We start from the raw sequence: 26611 nt of genomic DNA, 5'->3' as shown, positions 1-26611 counted from the left end.
ATTTGTGTCCCACCTGTCATATCTCTGCGCCCAGTGTTCTCTGGGCCTAATACATTCAGCCATTTGGAACAGAAGAACACACCAGAATAGGCCTGTTTAATAAGCAGGATTTGATGGCCGCATTCCTACACTTATAAAATGCAATTCAATGTGGAAGTAATCCAAGTATTCAGAATACGTTACTCAGATTGAGTAATGTAACGGAATACGTTGCAAATGACATTTTTGGGCATGTATTCTGTAACGGAATACGTTTTGGAAGTATCCTTCCCAACACTGCGTATACCTTATTGTACAGTACCCTTGGGCAGGCTAGTCGTGGCAGCTGCAAGCTGGCCTTCTTTAGATACATTTGTTAATTTTTTCAGTAGCTCTGAAGCTTTCTCTTGTTTTTTGCATGCATTTTTCTTATTTGGGTCTAACACCGAGAACCGAGACTGTGTTACGTGTTACGCTGATGGTGGGAAATGGTTAAAGGTCTGAAATGATTGCAGAACTGATGCATCAAAATGATTTAACACTGTTCACAGTTTCTCCCTATATTTGTTATTGCGCGACAGGTTTACTATTATCAAGATGTGAAGTGCAGAGAAGAGATGTATGATAAAGACATAAGCATTCTTCAGGTACGTTAACGTTACTGTTTTCTGTGGAGTGCAATATTTGTTTTTGGTATAGACCTTTTTGTTTAGTATACTTCATTAGTACTCTTCTTCCACCCGCTCACATACAGATTGCTGCCTCTAAAATGGACCCTAACCACTTTCTCATGTTAATTCTGTTGCGATTTGAGCTCTTTGATGTTTTTAATGGGAGTTGCTCAAGCAAAGACCAAGTGAGTTGCGCATATCCTGAAATCATATTGTAATCTTATGTAAATATTTTCTGTCAATGACACATTATGCAGAGTTGTTTTCATATTTCGGAGTGGTTACATTCTGGTTATTGGGAGTTTGATCTATTCTTCTTTTTGTAGGAAATTCTGAGACAATGGAACAAACTGACAGAGGAGATGCTGTATCTGCTCATTGTCATCACTGGTAATCCACCAATCTTTTTTATTATTTGATTCATTTTGGATTGACAGACAACATAATCCAAAGGATAACATGAGTGAGAACACTTATTTCCTACATGACCCTTAGACAGTAAAATTTAACACACCATCTACGTCAAGTCCAAATCATTGCTAAAATTAGAAATGGGACAGGTCACATAAAATAATAGATACATCTAAACTAAACGGTTAGGTAAGATATACTGTTCCATAAAAAAAAGTCTTTACCTGACTTCTAAAAGCCTTTCTGAGATTTAAAGTTTGTTCCATAACATGGTACCTGTGTAGAAAAAAAATAAATGTTTGGATGATTATCATGTCTGAAGGTTCCCTGTATGCAGATTGCTTGCATAAAATGATTCCGCTGATTTTGCAACAACATGCCAATAAACACGGGTATGCAGTGGCTATTCAAAATTGCATAAAAACGATATACAATAAACTGACACTTCGAATAGGCCAGGCTACTTTGGACTTCCGATTGCAAGGTCCCTAATTGAAACGAGCGATAGGCTAATGGTCCCGAATTTAAAAATGTTTCAGAATGCCACACAGCTAGACAACGAATGGCAGACAGAGCGACATGTCATTTATGCTACCAAAGACTGTTTTAGAGTCACATCGTTGCAAATCTCATATAATGATTAGGGTTGGGCACCAAAACCCGATTCTAATAGGGCACCAGCACCAACGCAAACGGTATAACGACATTTGAATAACAACGTGGATTTCGGTGAATAAACTTCAAAGCAGAGTCCCTCGACGTTAGATTAGGTTACTTGCAAATGTCGTTGTCCATGACCTGGCAGTTCCATGGCAAGCCATTTTGGCATAAGTTATGGCAAGCTGTCTACACTGGATAAACTTGAAAGCAGAGCTTACCATTGTGTGTGCATCCAGCACAATGGTGTTTTAAGTCCCCAACGTCCTCTTCCAGGCAGCGCTGCATGGAAGGCACTAGGGTTAGGCAAGAGTTAGGGTTAAAGGTGCGATTTGTAGGATTGTTACCGAACGTTCTGTAGGCCAAAATCAAAACACTGGTGAACGTTCTCAAAAATACCAGACGCGAGCCTCTTCTGGGTTGCCAGATGTAATGAAGACTTAGCTAACGTTAGTTGACCTGCAGCTGCTTTAACGTTTCTCCAACGAATTTTGGCAGTGTTTTGTCGTCGTTTCTGAAGAGCCAATCAGCGAATTTTGGCACTGTCTTGACAGTTTCTGCAGAGCCAATTAACACATTGCATCGCCTACTGACTAGCCAATCAGGGGACGTCCTGCGTCACAGCTCTCGACCAGGGTCGGCAGCAAAGATTCTAGAACAGAGCTGGTCGGCAGGCACAGAGCTAGCGAACTTAGGTCGTAAATCTTACAAGTTATGCCTTTTACAACAAGGTTTTTGATGGAACTGTGGTGTTTAATTTCCATAATCTTTGTTTAGTGAACGCATAAAACCGTCAGTTTTTTGCTAAGCAAGAAGAATCAAGAATTACGATCTTTGAGTTTGTTTATCGTAACCTAGCAACTGAGGCTTTAAGTGTTAAAAATTATTGCAGTTTCAGTAGGCCTACAAGATGTGCTGTAGCACAGTGGTTAGAGGAGCGAGCTTTGATCTAAGGATCTTTGGTTCAAGTCCAGCATCAATCATTCTGCCCATGTTAGTTTTGCACTGGATATTTACATGCCAACACAAAAGGTTGTATGTTTTAACAGGCTTGTTGTTTATTCAAGGCTGTTTTTTTTCTCTGAGGACTTGGTCCTAACCTTAAGAGGTGCTATTGTATTAATAGAAGATTAACAGATGGAATTAAAATGCTCAGTCAGATCATTAGTACAGTGATTTTCAGATAAGGTTGGACCATCACTATCAAATAAAGCACATAATTTTGAGGCACTAAACTCATTAAAGATGCAGGCGATCGGGGTGAGATTGTCATTAGTAGGTGGTTCATAGCTAAAAAACTATATATTTGTGTTCAGAAATAGTCATATCCAGGCAATTGACAGAGGATATTTCTACGCCCAGGGTAAAAACAAAGTCCAGTGTATGGCCTTGGTTATTCGTTGGCTCACACACATAACTTAGTAAACATTAGTTGAGTCATCAACATGGAAATTAAAATCACCACAAAGAAGAATTCTGTCACACTTCAGATGTTCTTATCAGCTGAAGTGAACACATTATGTTATGGCTAATGACACACGGCGTCATTACCGGCAAAAATGTTTTAAAAATGATTTTGATGTAATAACATGGACAACAAGTATTAATTACTTAAAAAGATTTGTTTTTACTTTAGTTGATCCAGCAGTTTCTCCTTCAGATGACGTGAAGATGAGTCATGCATACTGTAGTGCTTCCTGCTGTTTTTCCTCCAGCTGAAGGAGATGTCAACTCTTGATTTTTCTCACTTAGAAAAAGAAGTTCGCACCACAAATCCCTTAATCAATCATATTGCCAGAAAGCCTATGATGTGACGTTTATGAGGAAGTTTTCATTAATAAAATCGGTTGGGGCATAGCAGAGTTATGAAACTGAATGTCCTACTTGAAAGCCCTCATACAGGCATATGCTACTTCCAAACCGAAATTAAAATGGGCCGTCTGCAGGATTAAATCCAATAGGGACTGACTATTAACAGACACTCTATTAACAGATGCTCAGTCTTTCTCAAAAATCTCTCACACAATCACCATAAAAAACTTACTTTAGTTGAATGGTCACAACATTGTTTACTCATTTGGTCAGTGTGTGTTACTGTGTCAAGTACTATAATTTACACTCTTCCCTGAATGGGTGTTGTGCAGGGGAGCGGTATGTTCCAGGCATCAGTAATGTGACAAGAGAGGATGTTACAATGAGGGAGGTGATTCATCTGCTGTGTATCCAGCCTATGGCCCATAGCAGTCTCGTCAAGAGCCTTCCAGAAAATGTGAGCTTCTTGTTTCTGTTAAGTCACTCTACAATGTCAGCTGTGAACATAACAAAAAAAAAAACATTACGTTGTATGGGATGCTACCACTACCATACAATCCTATTGTCTGAAAAGCAATAAGCTGTCAGTCAGTTTTGTCTTTATGAATACATTGTTTTCTCTATGAAGACATTATCTAATTTTTATCTGATTATGAAGCATAACATCTACCTAACAATGTGATGACATTTCCACCAAATTCTAACATTAAAGTTAAAGAGAAGACAAAGTGGTGTTGTGACAATTAGTCAATTGATTGACATCGTGTTTCATTGCATGTAAATTAAAGGAATCTTCCGGAGCAAAAACAACCTAGGGTCAATTTCCAGGAGCTAATAGGTTCAAACAGTTGTTTGAGAGCATAATTACGTAAATCGGTGCAGTGCAGTGAAGGTTGGCTAAAAAAACACACTCTTCGGAATTTTTTTTTTTTATTACCTTTTGAAACACTTACGTTTGTAATACTTCGATTTGTCTTTAGAGAACCACACCACAGAAGTGTCGTTCTATTTTGAACATTGTCAATGGTGAAAAATAGAGTTTGTTTTTGACGTATGTCTATGCCCTGGGCACTTGCATTGTAAGACAATTTGGTGTTAATGCAAACCATTGTCTTTCTCAAAACTGCACTACAGTAATTAACATAATTATGCTCTCAAACAACTGTTTGAACCTATTAGCTTCTGGAAATGGACCCTAGGTTGTTTTTGCTCCGAAACATTTCTTTATTATATTTGATCTGTGTGAATTTATTTCATTTAGGAAAGCCATGAGACTGGCCTGGAGACGGTCATCCCAAAAGTCGCCACTTTCAAGTATGTTTCTAATAATGTGCAATGTGCATACTGTACATTCCAAATATATGCATACCAAACAAACACACATATTTATTGAACAGAAGTAGATGTAGTCATGAGGAAATTAGTTTGGACCCTTATTTGAGCTCATTGAAAGAATGCTTAATTTCTTCCTGAAAAGACAAGTGAGGAGTGGCAGGAAACAAGTGGGACAGAGAGGGATTGGAGTGGGAAATGACTGCAGGCTAGGTTTGAATCCGGTTAAATCCAAATTTTCTTATGTTTGTTAGATTCTTTGGTTGCCCAAGGAAATGTTGCTTTGTGTTTTTGTATCAATGTCTATATTGAAGTTGCACTCAAATAAAGCTTGATAGGTGAATCAGGAACATAAATAAAGTGATTTATTGTAGGTGATAAAATAGTTAAAGCAAAGGAAAATGACTTGAACAGTCACTCTACATAGTCTAACAGGCTTCTTCTTAGTTGCTGGTTGAAGACGGCTGACTCGGCACATGGCAGAGGTGCGAGTCCAGTCGCTCCATAGATCCATCTCCTTCTCTCTGTTGATCTAGCTCTATCATTCTATAGATTCATCTCAGAGCTAAATCCCTGAGACAAAGCAATTATACCTTAATTAGATTTTAGGTAAACAGACAAGTCTTTAAACGCATTTTGAAGATCCCAAAACTATCGCCAGAATGATTGCTGTGCAGATCTGGCTGAATGTGATGCATGTTTGTAATGTAAAATTCAACCAGATCTGCACAGCGCTGCAAAATATTGAACTCATACTGATTTGATGCTACCGGAACATGAAGTAAGGCAATGCGCTGCCTTCAGAAATCAAGGACCAAATCCTAAATAAAATGAGTTAATATAGGTTTAGTCAGAGTTTTTTTTTTTTTTTCTTCTTCTGGATGTTTTTTAAAACAAACAAAAAAATTTGTGTCAACGATTCCCGCGACACTGAAAGACCAGGCTGCACAGAAGTTGGTGGGCATGTACTGTAGCCCCACAAGGATGACATGGAACCATTGTTTTTCATTTTGATCCGTTGCTGGGCCCCCCAAAGGAGGGTTGGCCAGACACAGTTTTCTGTGAATATCTTGAGAACCGTAAGGTCTAGGATGACCAACTTTTTTCGAAATACAAATTAAAAGTCACGTGATCGCGCGTGAAGCCAGCCAATTTGAAGTAATGCCCACTGTATATTGGCCTCAAGGGGCCATGTCAACCCATCCCATGTCCACACATTTGAGGTATAGCGCCACCTAGTTAAAAATTAAAAGGCAAAAACGATGCGTTGTAATTGCAGGTTTCTTTGGCTGACAGGTTCAAAACTGCACGGAATTTGAAGTGTAGGATCATTATGACACCCTCTGAATGCATGCCAAGTTTAATGGAATTGACCGTTCGCAAAACCCCGCCCATCGAACACAGATGAGCCAATGGCAGTCCTGTAGCTCCGTGCAGGCAGACATGGCCCGTCAACTTCACCTAACGGCTCCATAGAAATGTATTGGGAGCCTTGATATTTGTCCGGTTTTATGGGATTTTATAGTGATATTGAGTTGAGTGAGTTGAAAAGGACAGTCAAACGACATGTGGGATTAACACAACACCGATACACAGAAAAATGCCTTTCAATCTTGATTACGTTTTCTGTAATTATGTTAAATTAGATTAAATTCTCTCGTCCCAGATCTCCACTATTTTGTTAGCACTACTCCTTAGCAAACCATAACGAAACAGTGCTCCACCATCTGTGGATTAAGCCACACAGTCAACTCAATGTAAGTAAGATAAATAAGGATGTTAATTGTTTTCAGCATTGCCAGCATTGTATATAAAATGATTGTCACTTGGAGGAGACTTGTAGATAACTAACGTTAGCATAGTTAGCTAACCGCTGCTAATAACATGCTAGCTTCGTCACGTCAGAGAAGAATGGGGCTGTGCCACTGATCTTTATAGATCAGTGGTCTGTGCACAGTAGTGTAACATTTATTCACCATATAATAATAAAGTTGAAGTGGCTCTGCAATGTAGGCTATGTTTCCATTTTTTGGCAGCACCATGTTCCTTACATGACATGGCCCAGTGTCCTTGTAACATGCATTCAAGTCTATCTAGCACAGCTAATATTAATATCAGTGAATCACACTCGCCTCCCGTTTAAGTTTGTCACCCAACAAAGCTAGATATGAGTTTTTATACATGTGTCTCCATGTCATACTGCAGTCTTTCAACGGATTGTAAATGATTGTAAATGAATTTAGGTCTGTGGCTCTCTAAAAGAGCCTCTTGTTCTGTAACTTTTACAGAGTCTTAACAGCTACTGTACCACTGAATTTCTCACAACTCCGTTGAGTTTGACGGGCGTAGTAACAATAACTTGGAGGCGTGGCTTTCGCGAACGGTCAATTCTGTTCATGCGGGGCCATTTCAGCTACACACACACGCATGCTACACGTACACACACACAAATAAACATATACACACACACACTCGCACACCCCATTAACCCCACATACACACTCACAAGCGAACACACACACACATGAAAACACGCACACAAATGCAGGCAAGCAGGCACACACACAACACAAATAGACATAAACACACACACACACACCCACACCTCATTAACTCCACATACACACTCACAAGCAAACACACACACACACAAGCACACATATACACAAATTACAAATGGAGACAAATTGACAATCATGATTTTTTGTGGAGCGAATGTGCAGGACTGTGCAGCGGTCATATTTTGTACTACTTTGCCGTACATCTAGTTGATAAATATGGCTCAACCAAAATTTGGCAAAAACAAGGTGAGACTCCCAGGTAAAAAAAAAAAAAAAAAAAAACATTTTTATCCATGCACAGATTAATTTTGAGATTTTAGGCTAGTTGGCTCCCTTAAAGTGCAACTGACAGGTTATGGTTATTGTACAACCCCAAAACAGAAAAAGTTGAGACATTGTGTAAAATGAGAATAAAAATAGAATGTAATAATCTACAAATCTCTTAAACTCATATTTAGTTGCAAAAAGGACACAGACAACACTCAAATGTTGAAAATGACAAATTTGACTGTTTCATGGAAAATATATGTTAATTTCAAATTTGTTAAAAAAAGTTGGGATTGGGTAACTAGCAAGACGATTGGGTATGAAAAAGAGCATCCTAGAGAGGCAGGGTCTCTTAGAAGTAAAGATGTAGGGGTATTTATCACTCTGTGTAAACTTGTGCGCACAAATGATGAAACAATGTAATTTTAATGCTTCTTAACATAAAATTGTGATGTATTTAGGGAGTTAATCATCTACAGGACATAATATTATTAAAACATTCAGAGAATCCAGAGAAATCTTTGCAAACAAGGGCAAGAGCTGAAAAACAAAGTGGACGTCTGTAGTCTTTTGGACCTCAGATGGCACTGCATCAATACCAGACCTGTTTCCAGACCTGTCATTGTATGGGCTCAGGAAAACCTCTGATAACCATTGTCTATGTGCACAGTTTGATACTCAATTCAAAAACTGCAGCCAAAATTGTAACAGCTAAAATTGTATTGAGACATGATACACAAAATACCACCCTCTTATCTGGGCCTGAGCTTGTTTAAAATGGACTGAGGTCATATGGAAAAAGGTCCTGTGGTTAGACCAATCAAAGTTTGTCATTCCTTTTGGAAATTATGGACTCATCTGGGCTAAAAGGAGAGGGCCTATCCAAGTATCCATTCTATCCAACTTGTTTTAGTGCTCAGTTCGAAACCCAACATCTACAGTATGATGGTGTGGAGGTGCATTAGTGCCTATAGCATGGGGATCTTGCACATTTAGCAAAGCACAATCAGTTCTGAATGATGTATACAGGTTTTGAGCAACATATACTGCCATCCAGACAATGTCTTTTCCAGGGATGACCTTGAATATTTCAGAAAAACAATGCCAAAAGGAATTCTGCAAATAATAAAATAAATAAAACAGTATTTCTCCATAGAGGAAGAGTCCAGGTGCTAAAATGGCCAGTCTGCAGTCCAGATTTGTCAAATTAGGTGCATAATGGAATGAAAAACATGACTAAGAATACCCCATACTGTTGAGCAACTGAAACTGAAATATATCGGGAAGTAATGGGACAACATTTCATTCTCAAAACTCTAGCAAATGGTCTCCTCAGTTCCTATACATTTACAGAATGTTGTTAAATGAAGACGTGAAGCAGCACAGTGGTAAACATGCTCCCGTCCCAACTTTTTTTGAAACATGTTGCTGGCATCAAATTCAAAATTAACATATATTTTCCATGAAATAGCCCAAATTTTCATTTTCAACATTTGATATGTTGTGTATGTCCTTTTTGCTGCTAAATATGGGTTTACGAGACTTGTATATTATCACATTCTGTTTTTATTAGCATTTTACACAACCTCCCAACTTTTTCTGTTTTGGGGTTGTATTTAGAAGACCAAATCTTACAATTGTTAAGATTAATAGTAAACCGATTTTAAAAGTTGGTAAGCTAAAACTAAGCAAAATAATTCCTAATGATTTACATTACATTACATTACATTACATTTGGCTGACGCATTTTTAGCCAAAGCGACTAACAACATGCTAAACAGTTTTAAAGCAATTCTCAACAATTTTAGGACAAACGGTAGAGTACAGTAAGGATAAGTGGATCAGTGAGTGCTGTTTTTAACAGCTACGTGTCAGTTCAGTAATGATAACAATAATGTAAATACAAGATCAACTAGAAATGCAATTCCAAGGAATTACCAGTGCATAAAAATGCAAAATTGCCATGTAAAATAACTTGTATAGTAAATTATGCTAAATAGCTTATATAGTTAATTATGCTAAATAAAACATTTGATATGCTGATTCCTAGAGTAATCATGTTACCAGTGTTCATGAGATGGTTGCTAGGGTAATTGAAATGGTTGCTAGCTTAGATATGGTGTCTGCTATGCTATATAAAGTCGTTGCTATGATGGTTACTAGGGGTATCATATTGACTGCTAAGGAGGTTGCTAGGTTGACATTACGTTAGTGGTTGCTAGGTTGTTGCTAGGGTAATTGAGGTAGTTACTAGGTTGTTGTTATGGTAGATTGTGTGCATGGATTATATTCCAGCCCTTTTGGCTAGCCATTTGGTAGCCTTTAGAATAGAAACATCTATTCACTTATTACTGCATTTATTACATTATAAATTACATTTCATGTATTGTCTTGTCTCTGATAAAGTAATGAAGTTACTTATAGGGGTCAAGTCCAATTTTCCTAGAATGACAGTTTCCCCCCTGACTCAGGAAACCAGGGGTATCAGGGCATGGACTGTATGAGGTGAAAAAGGAATGTCTACAAGAGTTCAACCCCTTCTTCTATCATTACACCAAGTCTCAATTCAGCAAGGTGATGATTTCTGAGATTAATCAAAACAGCTGGTATACAGTCATGTCTATGCAAACACAAAAACCCTGTCTATGTCATTCTTTGCTCTAGGCTGAAGACACACAAAAGAAGAGAAGAGTGCAGGAAGGAAACGATAAAGGTAAACAGTAGCAGTCAGATGTTGCTAAACCATTTTGTCTCTTAAGTACAACAGTTACTGGCTGCACAATAAAAGTACAGAAAATGTTCTTAGTAAGAAATGTCATTTAAGTATAAGTATATATAGTGAGTAAGTATATATACTCTTTTGATCCCGTGAGGGAAATTTGGACTCTGCATTTATCCCAATCTGTGAATTAGTGAAACACACTCAGCACACAGTGAACACACAGTGAAGTGAAGCACACACTAATCCCGACACAGTGAGCTGCCAGCTACAACAGCAGTGAGGGGTTAGGTGCCTTGCTCAAGGGCTCTTCAGCCGCTTCCTACTGGTCGGGGTTTGAACCGGCAACCCTCCGTTAACCATTAGGCCACGGCTTCCCCACAATTTGACTTGTTAGTTGCATTTTCAACTCTTTGGATCAGATAGAAAGACAGAATAGCCACACATAAATGAACAAATACTTATTACTACTAAACCATGGGATATGTTAAATTGTATGGTTAAGTTGGAATGCCAGTTTTTAATGTGCTTGTGTTTTTGTGTTTTTGTACTCAGCGCTGAGGCCCCCTGTACCTCCTGCATTCACTGAAGCCTTCTCCACTGTTGTGTGTCTCCTAAGCTGTGATGTGTTTATCCATGTGCTCAGGCACATCCTCCAGAGAGTTGTCGAGGACCATGCCCCTCTCTGGACTGAAGCCATGATTCATAAGGTGTGTACTTTTTTCATTAGTAGAAGACTGAGTTTGTGTAGTGTTTGTGCAATATTTGTACTTGATAACAAGTTGGCTGCAATTCAAATGTACAGTTACAGCCATTGATTAACCTCTAAAAACCCATCTTAGTTCCTGAAAGATAGTTTCCCTCAGTTGGTTGGTTGTCACTAGGGGTGGGCAATATGGACAAAAAATAATATCTCTATTTTTTGTGATTTTGACGATAACGATAATTAGTCAATATCCTTTAAAAAACTGTTTTTAAAAGTCCAAGTTACTTTACAGCTCATTATTTATGAATAGCATTATTACAATAATAACCAATAACCTAACCTATGACTTTTTAACCAAACCAATGCATTGTCACTATGACGACACATTTCCAATTCTGCCCCCACTTGTATGTGTGGCAATGACATGGTCTAGCCAGCTACATTACAGAGGATTGATAGGCCTGACAGTTTCCCAAGAGAAAGTCTGAAGCTGAAGTTCCTTTCAAACCTTTACTTAGGTTTCACCAGAGCCCGTCTATGTCCTTATTAGACATTCTCTGGTTTCACTGTAAAACTAAGCAGACCTTACAGAATAGAAACTAATGCATTAGCTTATGGCTAATGTATATGAGAAATCCCATAGAGATGCTAACGGTTAGCATAATCTATAAAAGTTTATATTTAGAGCGAACTTCAGTCCATTTACAAAAAGGTAACATAAAAAGATTTCTTTCTTTACAACTGACTATTAAAATACACAAAGGCTAGCCTAATGTTTACATATAATACTGTGACTTTAACTCATCAATGCCACTTGAACGAAGTAGCTGCACAAATAAACATTAGGCTGCGTGTGACAACGTGGACCACTAGCAATCACGTGACTTGCTCTGCTGCAGCCAGGGGCTTCTCTCGCATTCACCTCCTGGCTTAGTGAATGTATGGGGGTTCAATGCGTGATTTCGAGTGTTTTCCCCTTAAGTAATTTAAATACTTGATAATGTCAATTTGCACATTGTTAAAACAGCAATCACGATATTATCACAGACAATATATATCGCCTACCCCTAGTTGTCACTGTGGTGCAGAGCTAGAGTTCAGTAGGATGACAGCCACAGGGAAGAAGTTTCCTCTGATCCTGCTGGTTCAGGTGCGGAGAGACCTGTAACGCCGTCCCGGAGGGGAGTGCGGTGAACAGTCTTTGGTTGTGGTGAGAACAGTCTTTGATGATGCTGTGTGTCTTACTTGAGGAACTGGTGATGCGTTGTGTAGTTTTCACCACCCTCTGCAGTGCTCTCCCAGGGTCCCAGCTCATCCTTAAAAAGTCTTAAAATGTCTTATATTTCATTTCTGATATTTAAGACCTAAAAATGTCTGGAATTGTATAAGCATTACATTTGATCTGAAGCAGAATGGTTGTTGTTTAGCTTATTCAGACTTGCCAACCTGTACGCATTTTGCATATTAGCTGCTGTTTTTGACCTAGAAAGTGGACCTACGCTAGTACGCTTTTCCCCTTTTTTATAAGTTTGACCTGGTGAACAGTTAGCTTGCCAATGAGCGTTGAGACAGCTGAAAATTTGTTGACCAATCACAACGCAGGATTCATTTCCCTGGCTTTCATCCATTGCCTAAAACAAGCGGGAATGAATGTGTAGTCTAACGCCACAAGTCAGCACCAGCCCTGTTTACCTCTTGTTCCCCTTCTCCCATTCTGCATGTCTGTCTTCTCAAGTAAGGACTGTTCATGAGCTCCTTTGCAAAAGTAAACGGATAGAGAGGGATATGGAAAACGATTAAGAAATTAAGAATTAAGTTAACATTATGTATGTATTTGCAAGTTTTTTTGGATGTTCATAATCTGACAAAGGAAGTTACATTGTCCCTGTAAGCTATGTTGCTCAAAGTGTTTTCCATAATACTGTTTAACGTTAAATACAAACAAACAAACTGCGGCAAAAATATATATATTTTTTTAACTGACATTGTTTAATAAAATGTTGAGTTTATGGGTCAATTTTGGTGTGTTCATAGGCCCTTCACCTCATAGGTCAGGCGCTTGTGGAGGAGAATTCCCAGTTGGAGGCTGCCAGTGTGGAGGATGTGACCTTTAACTTCAGCCTGAAGGCTTGCAGTGAGTTTGTTTTTGTATTTAATAATGGGTGCATTAGCTGTGATTTGGATTGGAATGGACAGCCCCTTGATTTCCCTGTAGTTCAGAGTTCAGTGTTGCAGGGAGTATTGTAATAGCTGTGCAATGATGGTAAAAGCAATATATTACACCATACTGATGTCATCAAGGTATAAGCATTCTATTATTATTATTATTAGGGATGTCACTTTTGTGAAAAAATCATGTTCGATTTTTGAGACATAAGTGTTCATTGAATCGATTGTAAAAACGATTTTTCATGTCTACCAACGTTTCTATTTCCAACGGCAAATATAGGTCTAGGCCAATTCACAAACAACTAACAGGCATTAGGACGAACGTAAAGTGGGCACTTGTAGACGCAAGCCAGCAATATTTCTGATGATTTATTGGCATGAAGTTTCGTGCCTGCAGTACTGCTGCAGGTGTTGTGCCTCCTGGTTTTTCCCACCTACTGGTTTCCTTGTGCATGCTCGTGTTTCTCACCACAGCTGCAGGTCAAACATTGTCAAACATTCACAAACAAGTTGTTTTAGACGGATTTGAAGTCGCATTTCATATCTATCCCATGATCATTACACTACAACCACTCGTACAAAATACATGTAAAATAAAGGCTATAATTTTGCACACTTATAGCATTAAAATGGATTCGAACCAGCAATAAATACGCACACCTATGAATCAGACCGACCGATCAGCGCATTATCTCTTTGAGCCACTCCAATTCGCTGAAAACCGTCATCAAATCACCTATTAATTAACCACGCAAGCAACATTTTGTCTTGCATTAGGTAACACAAATGGTATTGCCTTTATCTTCTAACTCCTTGTCTGAGCGACTACCAGGCCTAAGTCAAATGTTCCCTGACAAAGACATTCGTAAGAATGTTTATTGACTTGAAAAATACGCTAATTTTTTGCAAACTTCCTTCATTCAACCGCTTTGTTCCTCTCCATAGTTTGATATACCAAAAATCCGAAGTAGGCCTACTTCCACATTGAACTCCTCAAGTTATTAGGGCCTATCACTCGTCTCTCATGTCGCACAGGTTAATCGCGTTGTCCTCCATTTTTTGGCAAAACACGAGCAGCACAGCAGCTGATTGAAACAGCTGTTTCCGGTGCGTAAAATTGGTGGGAATTTTCTTTTTAGCTTTCGCAATGCTTACTGCACTTTGGAATTCTTTTATATTCTTATATTCTTGTTTGTTTTATTTGTTTAATTCGTTTAAAATTAATAGTGTACATATTTGGTTAAAATCGATTCCCTATTTTAGTTTTCGAAACTTGTGTTGTTTGGTCCAATCGATTGTGCAATCGATTTTCGAACGTAAAGTGACAGCTCAAATTATTATGAGTGACAGTAGACCTGGGCAATAAATTGAATAAATTATTATGACCGCAGTGCTATGCACAAAAGCAAATCACACATGCACACACTCATTTATATACACAAATGTTGCAAGAGTAAGGAATGGAGAAGGAGATGGAGACAAATTGACAAGCGTGATTTATTTTTGCGCAGAGACTGTGCAGGACTGAGCGGCGGTCATATTTTGTACTGCTTTGCGATACATCTATTTGTTGGTAGGTTTACTGTACAAACAACCTGAATTGCAAAATCAGCCATCGTTCAGAAATGTATAGTTCCCAGTTTCACAGAATAAGCATGACCTTCTACACCTTGTCGTCTACTATCCCTTACACAACTCTTGATGTTTAATCAGTCATGTTCATGAAGTTTGAACTGTTTATTTACTGCAATAATTTCATGGAATTTGTCCAAAACTTGTCAGATCAACCATTGAATGAAAGATTAGACCAGTTTGACGGCAAAGCAGCCAAACAGGAAGTGTCTCCTTTCCAACTTTGCATTTACAAAAAGCTTTGTAGGAATGCGTAGAACCATGTCCTAAGGGTTTGCAATTACATTTGTGACATTGGGCAGCTGGGTCCAGTATCTTATAAGATCTTCCGATGTTATTTGCTGGTTCCCCAGATTGTCTGTTTTTTAGCGCTGAAAAAAGTAATTTTATTGATTTAAAGGTGGGGTTTGCAAATCTGGTGATTGATTGTTGATATTTGAACAACACTATCAATGCAATACACCCTTCCCAGTGCTCATGTAGAACCAAATGATTCAATAATTTCCTGATAATGTAACTCTCAATGTATGTATCTCCTGTTAACTTCATCCATAAATCTTTAAACCCATCCTCAGATGGATATGGGCGTAACCATGGTGTAGACGTGCACTGCAAAAAAACTGCTGATCTAATAAAATATAGCCAAGTGTTATTAATCTTATATCAAGATCAAAATAGTTGCTATTGTTTTCAGTATAAATAGACTTCAGTATAAAGAGTATCTGAAAGACTGGGGTGCACAAAACTTGGTGTTTGTTTTTAGGACAAATTTGCTTAACACACTGGCAGATAAATTTGCTTGTTTTCAGGATGAGACCTCTAAATTTAAAAGGAGTTTACCTTATTTTAAGTCAGATTATTTCACGAGAAAGCGCTAGGTAAGTCTCTTTACTGAAAACAATACCAACTAGATTTTTTAATCTTGATATTAGATTAATAACACTTGATTAGATTTGATTAGATAAGCAGTTTTTGCAGTGAATGCAATAGTAGTACTCAAAATTAATGGAAATGCTCTTAAAGGTAGCCTATTAATGCGTAGTCACACTATCAGAAATTGTGCCGCCGAACAGCCATAACATGACCTCTGTATCATTCACAGCACATGTAGCCGTGAATCGTATCAAAATTTAAAACTGATGTTATCATACCATGACACGGTATGAAGGGATTTGTTAAAACATTTTGTCATTCAGTGTTGAAGTTGCTGTAATATCACAATTTTTAACTAATTGAAAATGCTTCAACCTCTGTGGGAGATGATGGTCAGAATATACTGCTCCACCCAAAAATCATGTTCTTAGCCCAACTAACTCATCACAGGCGAATGGAGGTCAGAAAAGCTGTTTCCAGGAATAACTGAATGACTGACTGTCTGCCAATGTCTGGCAATTTTACTCCGAAGTTCTATGTTCACTTGTCACTTCTATCACAACTTTATTGATTCATTCATTATGACCTCCATGCAAGCATTAATGTTATTAATTAACATTCAGATCATTGGATTAGAATTGCAGACTGCACTTTTTAAATCATTACATTGTAATACCTTGTAGCGTTGGAAATGATGTGCGTGTGTGTGATATTAGTACTGTTTACATTTTCAGGAATAGGACCTGAGCATGGCAAGTCCTTGTTTCATTTCCTGACCAAAATGAAAACACTACCGTCTTTGGAGGCACAGAAGGACATGATCGCATGGACATTGCAGGTAGGTTGCTACTTTTCTTTAAAAAAAAGTAAGGCACTGACGAGAGTGGCAGCAGTACTTGTAGCTCTGTGTCTTTGTATGTTTTTTTTGTTTACTTTCTTTACTTCGCAACTTCGGATTACACACTTTAAGGAGTGTTTTTTATTCTTATGGATAATGGTTATTACAATGCTCGCACTACGAAGGAATGCTGGTGGTGTTCACGTTAACATCCCCGAGGAATTGTGGTGCTTTCGGGGCTATAGAGCAGGACGAGGCGACAGGAGAAGAAGTGGAGATTCCATCAATTTCCTCAATTCCATCAATAGTGATGGGGAACTCACTGGCTAACAAAACTGGCTGTCCTGGTAAGAAATCAGAAGCTGTACAGAGCATGTAGCCTGATATGCCTTATGGAGACGTGGCTAACTAGCTGCATCCCTACTGCTAACGTTGAGTTACCTGGCTTCAGTGTGGCTGGTTAGGACAGAGACAATAAACTTCTCTGGCGATTTCAACCACATAATGCTGGATTCCACCCTCACTAATTTCTACCAGTTTGTTGATTGCCCAACAAGGAAAAACAGGACAATAGACCACACACACTTTCAGGAAGTGGACACCAGAAGAGAATGAGGCGTTGAGAGACTGTTCTGAGTCCACAGACTGGAGTGTACTACAGGATGGAGAGGATTTGGAGGACTTCACACATTGCACAACTGACTACCTGAACTTCTGTTCCCACGAGAACTGTAAGCTGCTTTCCAAACAACCAGTAATTTCAACACCCTTCTAAATAGGAAAAATATGGCGTTCAGAGAGGGGGACTCAGGGGAACTCAAAGCCAAGGGAACTCAAAGCCAGGCTGAAAGAGGACAAGGAGGAATACAGAAAGAAGGTGGAACAATGTGAAGGTGGTCTGGGACGGAATGAAGACAATCACTGGCCTGAGGAAGAGTAGCAGCTCTGTGGAGGGAGATCTGGACAGGGCGAACCAGTTGAACCACTTCTGCAACAGGTTCGGCTGCCCTTTTCCAGCTTCCAGGTCTGTCCACCACTCCCTGCTGACTCAGACACTGCTCTTCCTTGCTTGCCTGCCCAACTTACACCCCCCCCCCCCCCCCCCCCCCCACCCCCTTTCCCCCACACTCTCAGCAGTGTTTCCCCTAGAATTTTTTCCAGTAGCGGTGCTGTTAATTGTAGGATGCCCCCCCCCCAAAAAAGATATTTTTTTTAAAAAATGACTCCTTAAATGGTGACTTCTGGCGGATTTTGTGAAAGAAATGGACAGATTGAGTTACAGTTGCAATACTTGAACAGGATTATTCATGTTTTTCTTTCATTAAGACAAAAGGCAAAATATGTTTTGTATTCCTCCCTTTAGTCAATTTCAGCATGGGTGTCTTAACTTTTGCACAGCACTGTATAAACTATATAGACTTCTCTTTCATGTCATTACACTGTATTGGTGGTGTGCAAGTCGAATTGAGTGCCTGTCACTTTAATGCCGTGACGGCTTGCTTGATTCTCACGGTTTTAAGCTAATTTAGTAGCGTTGTTGTGCATGGTGCATAAGAATATGTGGATGCAATTAATTATGTTTCCCATGTCATTTGGTAAAATAAATGCTCAAAAACTCAAAGAAAATCTATCTTGGATTATAGCAGATAAGTGTCTTGTATCATATCTATAATTTTGGTGAGCTCTACAGGAATTACAAACTATCTCAGATGTAAATGGTTGCGTATCCTATTACTCAAATTCAATTAAACCCACCAATAGGCTAGACCTTAGTTTCACAGCCTAGGTATGTTAGCAACACGGCTTGAAAGCATTGCTTGCCCTGTATCACAAACAAAAACGAAATAATGCGTGGAATTTATCTGGGAATAGGCTAGCCTACTGAAGGTAGGGGCGAGCGATCTCGCTGGCGTGTTTAATTTGGTTCCTTGGTTAACATAATGTAGGCTACGTTTTTTTGCACAAAATTGCGTCTGCTAATAAACTTAAACATAAACACAGACAAGCATGATCTCCTGTGGAATCCTGACTGCGCCTTCAACGTTAGCCTACTATTATTTGTTGACATGAAACCTGAACAAACGGCAGCTGTTCCTGAGTGTTCACTTGCGTCTATTTTTTTTTTTTTAAATTAGGCAACTTTTTTTGCAGTGGCGCTTTATTCCAGGAGCGGCGCTGCGCCACTTATGAATACATTGTAGGGGAAACACTGCTCAGTGCAACACGCACCCCCACCATCTCTCCTCCCCCACAAGTTGACCATGAACAATGCGACTACACTGACATTAGTCACCAGTCACCAGACACCCATCCCCCCCCCCCCCCCCCCCCAGCTCAAGAAACTCCGTCCCAGGAAGACTGTGGCCTGACAGACTGTGTCCAAGGCTGCTTAGGGTCTGTGCTGCTGAACTGGGGGAGCCACTGAAGCACATCTTCAACCTGAGTCTCAGTCTTGGAAGAGTCCCAACACTGTGGAAGACATCATGTCTCATCCCCGTCCCCAAGAAGCTACACCCAAGTGAGCTCAATGACTTCAGGCCGGTCGCTCTAACATCACACGTGATGAAGACCATGCAGCGACTGGTTTTGGGGATACTCAGACCACAGGTACCCTATGCACTAGACCCGCTACAGTTTGCATACCAGGAGAAAGTGGGCGTGGACGATGCTATCACATATCTCCTACACAGGACACATTCTCGCCTGGATAAGGGGGAAAGTGCTGTGAGAATCATGTTCTTTGACTTCTCCAGTGCTTTGAACACCATCCAACCCCTCAGACTCGGTGACGAGCTCCTGCAGATAGGTGTGGATGCTGACCTGGTGTCCTGGATTGCAGACTACCTGACAGAGCGGCCACAGTTCATCAGACTGAAGAACTGCCTCTCCGACAGCGTGATCAGCAGCACCGGAGCTCCACAGGGAACAGTGCTCTCTCCAGTCCTGTTCACCCTGTACACGTCTGACTTCTGCTACAACACAGAGTCATGCCACATGCAGACGTTTTCGGACGATACTGAAATTGTGGGGTGTATCAGGGATGGGCAGGAGGAGGAATACAGGAGCCTGGTGGAGGACTTTGTGCTTTGCTCTGCTGCCAGTCACCATTGAGGGGGTCAATGTGGAGGTGGTCAACACTTACAAGTATCTGGGGATACATCTGGACAATAAACTGGACTGGTCAGTCAACACTGAAGCACTCTACAAGAAAGGGCAGAGCAGGCTGTACTTCCTGAGGATGCTGCGGTCCTTTCACGTCTGCAGCAAGCTCCTCTGGATGTTTTACCAGTCTGTTGTTGACAGCGTCCTCTTCTATGCTGTGGTATTCTGGCGAGGAAGCACTAAGAAGAGGGATGCTGGGTGACTAGACAGGCTGGTAGCTGAAAGCTGACTCTGTTGTAGGAGCTGAATTGGAATGCATCACTTCAATATCAGACAAAATGAACAAACTAATCAACATCTTGGACAATGACTGTCATCTACTCCACAGCACTATCATAAAGCAGAAGAGCCTTCTCTGTTGTTGCCCCCCAACTCTGGAATAGTCTACCTGTACATATTAAGTCTTCTCCAACCATTGACTGCTTTAAGTCTAACTTAAAGACTTTCATTTTCTCCCAAGCTTTTAATCTACCTTAATAGCCCCCCTCACTCACTCTTTATTCTTTATTTTATTTGACCAATTTATTTATTTTCCCCTATGTAATGTTATTATTGTTGTTGTACCATTGTCATTGTTTTATGTTTGTTTGTAAGCACTTTGGTTCAACTCAGTCATACAACTCTTCAATGCTTCACTGAAGGGGAGATTAGAGAGATTTATCTGCATTTATCTATCTTTCTACACTTCCATGGCCTCCTATAACAATGTTATATACTGACTGTCCACTGGCCCACTGTGTTAATGCTTATACTGTCTACTGGCTATATTAGCCCACATGCACAACCCATCCCCCCTCCATCATCCACTCAGTCTGGAGCCCAGGTATTGGTATCAGGACAGAACAAAATGCGATCAAAGCATTCCTAATGCAAAGGCCTTTCTTTATGTTACAAGATGTGCAGTTTGTAGTCCTTCAGCTATTAAGGCGAGACACTAGAGGTGAATAGGGTAACATTTTTAACAAGCAGATATCACTATGAAACTTCCCCAGTTGATTACTTACATTAATATGAGAAAAAATGTATTACAAGTTTTCTGTAATTTAATGTTTACATATGCAAATTAGCCATTATCTAATTAAATATGCGCTATTTTGCATACATTTTAAGGCATGAAACCTGAGTATTGGATACAGCCAGGTTCAAAATTATGTTTTCATTGTGTTCAGATATTAGATGGGGGAAAATGTACTGAGGGATTTATGAATATCTACTTTTGTTGTCCTGTCAATCAGAATATGCTGTCAATAGCCCTAAAAAATCGATTTTTGCCATGTTTTTAGGCATAAAATGTCATGTAAGGAATAATATATCAACCAATATATCAATATGTCCATATATGGATCACATAGCGTGATACAGGAAAAACAGAGCTTTCCAACGGTACTACACTGTAAAAACTGCTTATCTAACAAAATCTAACCAAGTGTTATTAATCTTATATCAAAATAAAAAAACTAGTTGGTATTGTTTTCAGTATAAAGAGACTTACCTAGCGCTTTCTTGTGAAATCATTTGACTTAATTTAAAAAAAGTTTGACTTATTTTAAGACATGAGTGAGATTTTTAAATGCATGCTTGTTGCCGCCCCTTGAGTTGGGCCATTACATTGCTCTTTGCCAGACCCTTAATCTTTCTAAATTATCAGGGTCTGGATTAGAGCCCGACCGATAAAGGATTTTGAAGGCCGATACCGATACAAATATTTGTTGATTTAAAAATCCGATATATATATGTAATATATATACACTTGGTTAGATTTTGTTAGATAAGCAGTTTTTGCAGTGTAGTACCGTTGGAAAGCTCTGTTTTTCCTGTATCACGCTATGTGATCCATATATGGACATATTGGTTGATATATTATTCCTTACATGACATTTTATGCCTAAAAACATGGCAAAAATCGGTATATTTATTTATTTATTTTTTCAGAAACGCGCAACAAAACATTAACAGATTTCCCTAACATTAGTTATTTGTAGATATTTATGAGTATTGACTAAAATAATATGATAATGCATTTTAAAAACAAACTTGTTTATTTTTAAATAATATTGTCACAGAGGAACATCAAAATATATTAAAGTTCTGATAAATAAAACGTATAAAAACAGAAACTTCAATATGAAACTTAGTCTTTTGAACAAAAACACAATAACAACAACAACCAAAACAAGTTACCAGTATTAAAAGACTTGGTAAGCTTCATAAATATAACTTTGAACTAAGACTGGAGACAAGTTCTGATAAATAACGACAGCAAAATATAAATCGCAAACAATATATGAGGTAGTGTACTGAATCAGTCAATCCTCAATAGCTCCAGTCCAGACGTTGCACGTGACTGCACCTGATGGGCCTTTTGTGAAATACTCCCATACTTGACTTCGTCCTCCACTTGCCATCTGTCAAAATATAAAGTAAACAAGCCAGGTGAGATATACAAAAAATAACATAAAACATAACATAAACATAAAAATAAAATGATTGCTGCTACAGTCACAACTATTACTACCAGCAATATTATTATTATTGACAGTAATAATTACAAAAAATAATGATGACATTATTACTATCATCATTTGTATTATGATTAAACAAGATAAAGGTCACTCCTAAATGTTTGAATGTGCGTGTGTAATAATTAGTCCCTATTGCCTTATAAGCTACCTTATAATTACAATGTGTCAGCTTGCTTATCCCTTTACCTGCACTTTTAAATTATTTCCATCAAGCTACATCAAACCATTTTCAATCATCAGTTGCTGCCTGCATTCTAAAACCTACTATTTAGTGTAGTGTAGTGTAGTCTGTTAATGCTGCAGCTGAACGACAGTCTGAAACGCACACTTGGCGTCATTGGATTTCACACACGTGTAAAAGAAAAGCTAACTTTTATGCACAAGCTACGTTTTGCACAAGCTACATTTTATACTTTTTCTCTATGTCTAAATGTTCACTCCTCGCACGTCTAACTTACATTTTACAATGCAGGGACTGTAACTACAGATATACTAGTAATACATACAGTAATCATTACTTTATTTAGGCAGAATAAGTTCATTGTGGTTTCCAAGCTCATTAATGTTAACGTTAGCGGTCTTCCACTGATAGTCATGGCATTAGCTAGCTTTGTGGTTAGCTAGTCTATGATGAGCCATAATTTAGCAATGGATAACGTCATACTGCAAATTGTAAAACATACGCTTTCAAAATTACAGGCCGGGGAGAGATGATACGTCTCACTGCTATAACTGTCACGCTCTTAAAGAAATACATCTTCAGTCACATTGTCAAAAGTTAGACAGTCAACTACACTGTAACAACGTAACATAATTACTAGCTAATTCCGCTTCACTCTCGGCTTATTTAACAACAGCAAAACTGGACATTGTTTTCACGAATTTTGTCATGCTTATTTGAGTTAAGAGAACTGATTGGGATGTTCTTTTAATTGTTATTCAAGCAATGTATGTCTCGTGACCAACTCCCCATTAACACACTTCACCGATGATCTCACTTGCGGATAACTGGTTCTCTTTGCCCGACTCTGGCTGGATCAGCAGGTTGCAGGATGTGTGGCGCGTTATACACGAGTGTTGTCAGCAGGGACGGTGTAGAGTGCCCTCTGGTGGACAAACTATACAACGCCAACACTCATGACATGATTGTGTTTCGTCCGTTATTATTTTATTTTTAAAATATTCATTTATTGGCCATTATAAATGCCGATACCAATAAATCGGTCGGGCTCTAGTCTGGATTTTCCAGGCTACTTACCTAGGGCTTTCTCATAAAAATAATTATAAATTATAATAATATAAATTATAATAATAAATAATTTAAGAAGAGTTTGCCAGTCTGCCAGTGCGTTGAGAAAATTTGTCTTGATAAGACTCCTTAAAATAAGTCAAAGTCTTCTTAAATTAAGTCAAAATGATCTTTTGAGAGGGCACTAGGTAAATCTTTTCATACTAAAAACAATACCAAATAGATTTTTTAATCTTAATATAAGATTAATAACACTTGTTTAGAATTCATTGCATGCAAGGTTAGAATGCTAACTTTTGCTGAATTTAGGAGAAATATACAGGCGCGAGTAGACACAATCTAACAATAAACACCTAAATGTGTAAATCGGACTTTTTTGTTGTAGTAGTGTGATGGAATACATGCTAAGGTAACATACTAGCTCAAAATCTCGAAATTGACCAGTGCATGAAAAAACGATGTTTTCACCCTCCGTGTCTCGCCTTAACATGACTACTTGAATGACAGGAATTACTGTATTTTCCGGACTATAACTCGCTCTGGAGTATAAGTCGCATCTGTCAAAAAATGTCACAAAGAGGGAAAAAAACATATTAGTCGCACCGGACTATAAGTTCAATTTAGACATTTATTTCACAAAATCCAAGACCAAGGATCACCGAACAAAAATTCATGAAAACATGAAAATTTAGCTAACAATGTGGAGAATGCAATGCAATCAAGCATTTTAGGCGATATATAGGCACAAGCTGGCAGCAGAGCAAATGCTTGGCAGGCTCCCTCTGAGAGAGCGAGAGAGAAAAAAAGATGCACGTTTAAAAGAACGTGCAAACTTTCAACAACGCTTTATTAAGGAAGCTACCATTATTTTAGAGACTGTTCACATGCCTTTCTTAGCCAGTATGGACGTTTAATCTGGAGAGGCAAGTTATTCAACTACCACATAGAATAGGGTGACCAGACGTCCCGGTTTCGAGTTGCGTGTCCCGAGTTACAACAAAAGCCTGTCGGGAAGCTAAAATGTCCCGGTTTACACCAACCACTGTTAAAGTTTGGTCTTATAGCCCGATCATTAACTAAACCCATGTAGAATGACTATAGCCTAAAGCGTTCGGCATATCATTTCGATAATTTGTGTGCGCGTGTCAGTCAACCGTAACAGTCTGCGTAATCTTTGCAGCCGACCTTACAGTGCATCTCTGTAAACATTATTGCAATGCCTCGTCATATGCTTCGTTTTAACGGTTAAGACAATGCAGAAGAGAAAGTCATCATTCTCAAAATAACCTATGGCTTTGAGTTTTGTTTTTAAATGTTTTCATGCATGTCTGGATAACGGGTGAGGAATGTTTAGGAGACAGACTATCGTAAAATCCTCAAAGCACAGCACCTTTATTTGGGGCCTACATTTCGTTTGGAACGGCATACCGGTAGGCTATCAAAAGCAGAAGATCTTCAGTTTGGTTTGGGATTTAATTTGTGTTTGGACTGTTAGATTATATTGCTAAATGTTGGGACTGATGGCCACTGAAATCTGTGGGGTATTTAATGATTCACTATTAAGTTTCATGTATGAAAGAGTGTCGGGATTTCCATCCACTTATTGCATAAGGCATCCGCTTTCATTCATTCATGGAACGTGTGCTGTGCTGCAAAGGAAACCTTATTCCGTATAGCCAAAGAGGTCTAAGATAGCCCAAATTTAGTTATTTTTTAAATTATGCATGATTTACTTTTTTATCAAATTCGTAGGCTGATGCCTGGCAGCAACAATTGTGTTTAAATGTAGGTTATTGCTTCAGCCTCTAGCTCAGAAAGGGGCTGCGTGCAACTGGTAGCTTGAGTGCAAGGTGTTGGAGACTTATGGTGTAGGACAATGCCTTTTCATCGGCAACAATATTAAACCAACCAACAATATAAATGTTCAAGAAGAGCTCTTTTATGAGTTAAATTGAAACAAAATTATACTGGCTTTTATTTGTCCGAATCTGAGGCCCGGCTATAAATAGAATCCTGGCCATAATTTGAGGATTTAAGTATGCACGTGTGTTTCAGGCATAGCGCAAGCACTAATCTCTGACTGAAAGTGCACAGGACTTGTGCATTTGAGAGCGCTCTCTCGAGGCTGTAGACAGTAATGTTTCATGTAGGGTTCATGTCAGTTAATATAAATTATATATATATATATATATATATATATATATATATATATATATATATATATATATATATATATATATATATATATATATATATAAACATGTTCAATTATATATATTTTTTTTCATATATAAGTCACACCTGACTATAAGTCGCAGGACCAGCCAAACTATGAAAAAACGTGCGACTTATAGTCCGGAAAATACGGTACTTGATATAGTGATTTATACACAGCATAGTAAGCAAATGGCAACCTTTGTCTGATAACCACTGTTTGTAAACATTCCTGCTGAGAGCTGACTCATATTTTCTATCCCTTTTCAGATGTTTGAAATGGTTAAGTGCCTTCGTGAAAAGTCCAGCCCTGCACCCTCACAGAGTGTTGAACAGTCAAAACTAGAGGAGGTAAGCACACTGCAAAAACTGCTTATCTAATAAAATCTAAAAAGTGTTATTAATCTTACAGAATATCGAGGTCAAAAAAATCTAGTTCATATTGTTTTCAGTATAAAGAGACTTACCTAGTACCCTGGAAATCCAGAGTTCTCGCGAGAGCACAATGGAATTGTCTCTGCGAGACACTCTGGCAAAGAGCAATGATGCACGTCAAGTCAAAATGATCTTTCGAGAGAACACTACTCTCGAAAGATCATTTTGACTTGATCTAAGAAGACTTTTACTTACTACTTAAGGAGTGTTATGAAGACAAATTTACTCAATGCACTGGCAGCCAAATTTGCTTGTTATTAATCTCATTAGATAAGCAGTTTTTGCAGTGCTGACGATTGTTGTTTTGACAATTGTTGCTTTGGGAAATAAGGTTTAGTGAAAGCTGTGTTGATTGATTGTTCTCTGTAATGTTAGTGTAATATGTAAAAATAATTTCATGTC

General features: G+C 38.6%; 1 protein-coding gene across 1 annotated transcript in view; it reads left to right on the top strand.

Moving 5' to 3' along the window:
- ubr1 (ubiquitin protein ligase E3 component n-recognin 1) overlaps positions 1–26611 on the top strand; it is a 124674-nt gene that overhangs the window by 51349 nt on the left and 46714 nt on the right. The window contains exons 18-28 of the mRNA XM_042091275.1: positions 561–626; positions 734–835; positions 977–1040; positions 3863–3987; positions 4792–4844; positions 10162–10264; positions 10355–10403; positions 10965–11119; positions 13150–13249; positions 16524–16627; positions 26045–26125. Of these exons, the coding sequence (XP_041947209.1) occupies positions 561–626; positions 734–835; positions 977–1040; positions 3863–3987; positions 4792–4844; positions 10162–10264; positions 10355–10403; positions 10965–11119; positions 13150–13249; positions 16524–16627; positions 26045–26125 (1002 nt within the window). The remainder of the gene's footprint in view (positions 1–560; positions 627–733; positions 836–976; positions 1041–3862; positions 3988–4791; positions 4845–10161; positions 10265–10354; positions 10404–10964; positions 11120–13149; positions 13250–16523; positions 16628–26044; positions 26126–26611) is intronic.

Source organism: Alosa sapidissima, chromosome 5 (genome assembly GCF_018492685.1).
Source record: "Alosa sapidissima isolate fAloSap1 chromosome 5, fAloSap1.pri, whole genome shotgun sequence".
Lineage (NCBI taxonomy): Eukaryota > Metazoa > Chordata > Actinopteri > Clupeiformes > Clupeidae > Alosa > Alosa sapidissima.
Note: the sequence above shows the minus strand (reverse complement) of the source record. Positions and strands in the feature narration are given on the sequence as shown.